Below are 5,000 nucleotides of genomic sequence, written 5' to 3'. Positions count from 1 at the left end.
TCATAACTTACTGGAGAAACAGATCAGTCATTTCTCTTTTTTTTATTGCTTTTTACTTAGCTCCTCTTTACTTTAATCTCATGTTCTGCCCATTTAAGATACTGTGTATTTTGTAGTGTCTCTCAGGATGCAGTCTTTAGAAAAATCCTCTGCCTATTTCCTTTTTCTCTTGATAACTTCTGCATTTCATATAAGTCTCTACATCAAGTACTCTGAACTACCTGGTTATATAACAATTCATCTTTGTGAATTTATTGTCTGGTATAAATGTTTATTGTTTTTAACTATGTATTAGATGTATGACTGATAATTCAAAAAGATGCTAACACCATGTGTAAGTAATATTTCAATATTATATTCTGATTATGGTATCAAAATGCTTAATACTAATAATGATAGGTTTCTTTTCTATGTTTCAATTATCCATTTTCATTCAAACATTTCTCAGCAAGTAAAGGTCCATTAAAAAGAATGATAGTGGCAATTCCCCTAACTAAAACTTTGTATGGGAATGAATAGATGTTCAATATTTTGTTATATTATCTGTATGCTACCAATTTTCCTTGTTCTGGAACTGTGTTAAACCACTCAGCTACACTAACAGAGGTCACTTAACCCGTTCCCGATAGGGCCAATCCGGCTTAAATAGACCAAAATTCCGGGACTCTTGAACGCATAAGCCTAACGCGTCGGGATTCTCGGCCGCACTGGCCACGAGCCAGCGCTGCGCGCTGGTTCCTCCCGCGCCCCGGGCTGGACAAAGTAACGCGTCCCCGTCATGTAGCCCAAAAACCACTAGACGTGTTATCTTGTCATCCGTCGTTAACGGGTTAATAATGACTCAATAATACTTCTTCAACCTCTTACTTATGTATCTCCCATATCTCAAATTAATTGGAGCTGCACCAACTACTCAACACTGTGGCTGCCCAGTAAACTAATCAAGCAGTTAGGGGAAATTCAAATGTCTATGTGTAATTCTATCCAAACTGATGAAAGGGGTTTGGGAAAATTGATGATTTACTAACAGATCTGTGTTCCATTTAGTTTTACAAAGTGATTGCAGATTCAAAATTTTATGAGTTTTTTTGGGGGGTTAATCAGATTCAATCATCCCCTTCTGACTAAATCGATATCTTCATTTTCCTCAGGCACATAGGAAAACCCACCTTGAGACAGTCCAACACCTGCAAGTCATGAGACCGAGCGACAATACCTTGGTTGTCTCTGCTGAGGTGGATGACCGAAGGAAACTTCCAACGGTGCACAGTCTCCAGCTCTCCAAGAACAATGTAGATGACTGCGACTCTGACAAAGCCATTAGCAAGAAACTTCTTCGTATAAATGACACCACTTTGCCTTTGGAATTCATCCTGAAGAGTGTAGGAAAAGGAAGTGCCATTAAAATCAAAATCATTGATAAACCTGCCCAAGCAAGGACTGCTCCTTATTTGACAAATGACAACATTGTGGAGTTGATGGATGAAGAGGAGCCAGAGCAGAAAGATAGCGAAGATGAAGATGAGGTTCCTGCTGTTGCAGATTCTACTGTGGAAGGTAATGCATATGTATATGTAGCTTAAGTTTCTCATGATGAATGCAGCTTTTTACTTGAAAAACTATAGATTTAGCTTTTTTTGTATGAGTTTCAGTTGAAAATTATTTTATTTTAAAAGTCCATTAGACTTACTGGTTGCTATAGATTTTGAAATGGTCTAGAAGCAAAGATGCTAGGCAGGGATGTAAAAGATGCTTATGCAGAAGTGAATAGATAATGGTATATGGTTAGTGTAACACTTTTACACTGCCATGGTTTTTTCTGAATTTAAATAAGATAATGAAAAAAGCAAATTTTGGCTAATTTTTTTTAGTAGAGGACAGAACTGGTTGGTTATTGGTTAAACTAGAACTTCTAGATTCAGCCATCTTTTAACACCTAAAGTCTAAGCTCTTTGATTGAACATACTACTAAACTGCACCTTAAAAGTGAGTCACTTGTAGAGCATCGGCTTTTAACCCATTCGCACTGGATGACGTTCTATCATGTCATGGGAATATTTCGCTCCTGTGAGATCACATCCTATCACGTCATGATCTCTCCCTTTATCCTTTTCCGACGGGGGATAGATTTGCTCCAGACTCCAGGATGGGTTTTATTTCTAAGTGAGGCAGCTTCAGCAACATAACTTTATATTTCCCACTCCCTTTTAGTCACTCATTGTAGAGCTAGAGCCTCTCTCTCTCTCTCTCTCTCTCTCTCTCTCTCTCTCTCTCTCTCTCTCTCTCTCTCTCTCTCTCTCTCTCTCTCTCTCTCTCTCTCTCTCTCTCTCTCTCTCTCTCTCTCTCTCTCTCTCTCTCTCTCTCTCTCTCTCTCTCTCTCTCTCTCTCTCTCCCTCTCTCTCTCTCTCTCTCTCTCTCTTTTTTTTTTTTTTTTTTTATGAGGACACAATAAAAGGCATCCCTACTGGCACAGGGGCACATTGTAGGCATTGGGTATGGTGTGAGTCACCTTTCTCCTCTTGTTCTGCCTGTACATCTTTCATCTGCGGTACTTTAGAGCAAGAAGTCGGCAACCTGCTATGTGACATCGGTCTATAGAGATAGTGCTTGCTAGACTGTAGATGGGTGTTATTTAAAGCGCTCTCTCCTGCTAGTGTTAGAAGAAAGTGGTGGCATCTAGGTTTTAGATGTGAGTTGAAACCCATTTTGCTTATTATTACGGCAGTTATAATAATTATGACTGCAATTGTCAACATCACTTACTCATTACCCATAGCACAATGAAATAACATAGTGATCCAAAATCCCCGAACGTCATGACACCTATTGTCAGGCAAGAGAAGTGTAGCACAGTATTGCGCCGTGATATATCAAGCACGTGGAGGCTGCTTACGCTTGTTATCTTCACAGTGGTAGCATCATTAGGCAAATAATCTGCCTGGTGTGAATGGGTTAAGAACTGGTGTATTGTTTTCTAGCCTGCTATGAATGGGACATTGTGTGTTAGAGGCACTTGTGATATAATTTTGTTTTTCTTTTTCTATTTTATTTATGGTTAGAAGTATGTGACTTCTTAAGATGTAAATTATGATTATGCTGTTTTATTGAATTTTATGTGTTTTCCCCATTTTCACTCATATACAAAGAATGAGTTTATTTGCAGCTAGGGGCAAGGTGGCTTAAGGCATTGTGATTTTTAGGGGTTAAATGGTGATTCCCTGTTTTCTAATATCCTTTTATTCAATATTTTACTGTCTCTTTGTTGTAGAATTTTGCATATGAACTGACCAACTTGTAAAAGAAAAAGGACAAGGAAGCAATAGATAACTCATGCGTCATGTATGCCATGACACGCGTCCACAATGGGTTAACCCAAAAACCGAGGGGGCGGGGGAATTCTAGCTACAAATGTGGCAAAGTCCAAATGCATTATTATTAGCGTTCGAATTCAATTGCATAAATACAATTGAACCCCGCCGGCCGGCTACTGGGCTTTTGCCACTGGGCTTTGAAATGTACCACCCGTCCAGAGAGGGTTAAGGAGTGTGAAGTTTTTCTTAAATTTTGAGAACAACAGAAGTATGATATTTTCTTAAATTTATTCCTGATATGCTTTCCATATGAGGAGTGAACTTCTGACTTTCCCAAGTATGAAAAGGCTTCCGTTCAGTGTGGATTTGATTTTTCTTTTTGATTGTTTGTTAGTCTTCTAAGGCTACATTGCCCAATTAGGGGTCAAGAGCTCCATGGGAGCCTCGGAGAGTTGCTAAGTGGTTGGGAGATGGTTTTCCAACTGATTTTTATACTAGACAATGAATCTATTTATATATAATCTTAGGGTTTAGGTAGACTTAAACATTACTTTATAACATCCTTTGTATGGCATGTGATATTGGACCATGCCTTATCAAGGTTATTACCTTAGGGGACTTTGGGGGTCCCTATAATACCTTTGTAGATAGGTACTGGGTATTAGGCATTGAATATTGCATTCATTTCCATATAAATTATAGTAATATGGAATCCATGCATTATAATTTTAACTTTTGAATTTGAAGGACTTCAGTTTAGATTGACTGTAACTTCTTGTTTTTTTAAATGAAATATAGATTAATCAGTTAATCAGGAATCTGACCTCCTTCCTTTTACCTTCATTGCTATGTAATCCTCAATGGTCAATTTCAGATGGGATGAAAGAAACCATGAACAAGGAGGCTGTAGAAGTATCAAGTGTCCTCAGTGCATCGGCAAGTATAGTTAGCCACTGCCTATCTAAGCATTACAATCTAGTCAATCCTGGCTGTGAAGACTATCGATGCTGGCTGGCAATGCTCACTTCTCTTTGCCAACAACTAGAGCCACCCTATGAGTTGCAGGTTTGTGCCATATCTATAGTGAAAGTCCTATTTTTTATTGTTTTAAAAATCCAGTTTGTTTATTATTATGATTTTTTTAATGATCACTTTAAACTTCAACAGGATTTATGATGATATAGGATGGAAAAAGCACCAAGTAATATTTAATATTTTGTCTCAGAATGGCTTCATCAGAAATGTGTACATTTCTGCAGAAGCCTTTGAGGATAAGAAATCATGCAAATTGAAATTATTCATTTTCATTTACACCTTTGGCTTTCACACTGGCTTGTCTCAGGTATCATTACATAGGATATGACTAGACTTTTCTGCTTTCTTTGTTTTTTTTTAGTGAATATATCACCCAGGATGTGGTAGATTGTTGAAAAAGAAGAGGAATCTTTTCAAGATGAGTATTGGAGTAAAACGTAGATCAAAAGTATATTTTATTTATTTATTTATTTTGTATTAAATTAGAGATGATTATACATCCTTAATTGATAACGTTGGAAGTCCAGACAGGTTTACTAATTGAAGAGCCATTCTTTAGAGGCATATTGAAAATGAATTTTGCTAATTACTTAAATTTATTACGGCTGAGAGTTTGTGATGTTGATTGAGTTTGCCTTTGATTATTTTTTGTGT

General features: G+C 37.4%; 1 protein-coding gene across 2 annotated transcripts in view; it reads left to right on the top strand.

Moving 5' to 3' along the window:
* LOC122252948 (uncharacterized) overlaps window positions 1-5,000 on the top strand; it is a 14,931-nt gene that overhangs the window by 7,421 nt on the left and 2,510 nt on the right. For both annotated transcript variants that reach the window (XM_043015662.2, XM_043015661.2), the window contains exons 6-7: window positions 1,152-1,557; window positions 4,186-4,376. In XM_043015662.2, coding sequence (XP_042871596.2) covers window positions 1,152-1,557; window positions 4,186-4,376 — 597 coding nt within the window. The remainder of the gene's footprint in view (window positions 1-1,151; window positions 1,558-4,185; window positions 4,377-5,000) is intronic.

This window comes from Penaeus japonicus, unplaced genomic scaffold (genome assembly GCF_977035675.1).
Source record: "Penaeus japonicus unplaced genomic scaffold, GWHDUDI00000001_assembly GWHDUDI00000007, whole genome shotgun sequence".
Taxonomy (NCBI): Eukaryota; Metazoa; Arthropoda; class Malacostraca; order Decapoda; family Penaeidae; genus Penaeus; species Penaeus japonicus.
The sequence above is the reverse complement of the archived record's forward strand: the minus strand, read 5'-3'. Positions and strand labels throughout refer to the sequence as shown.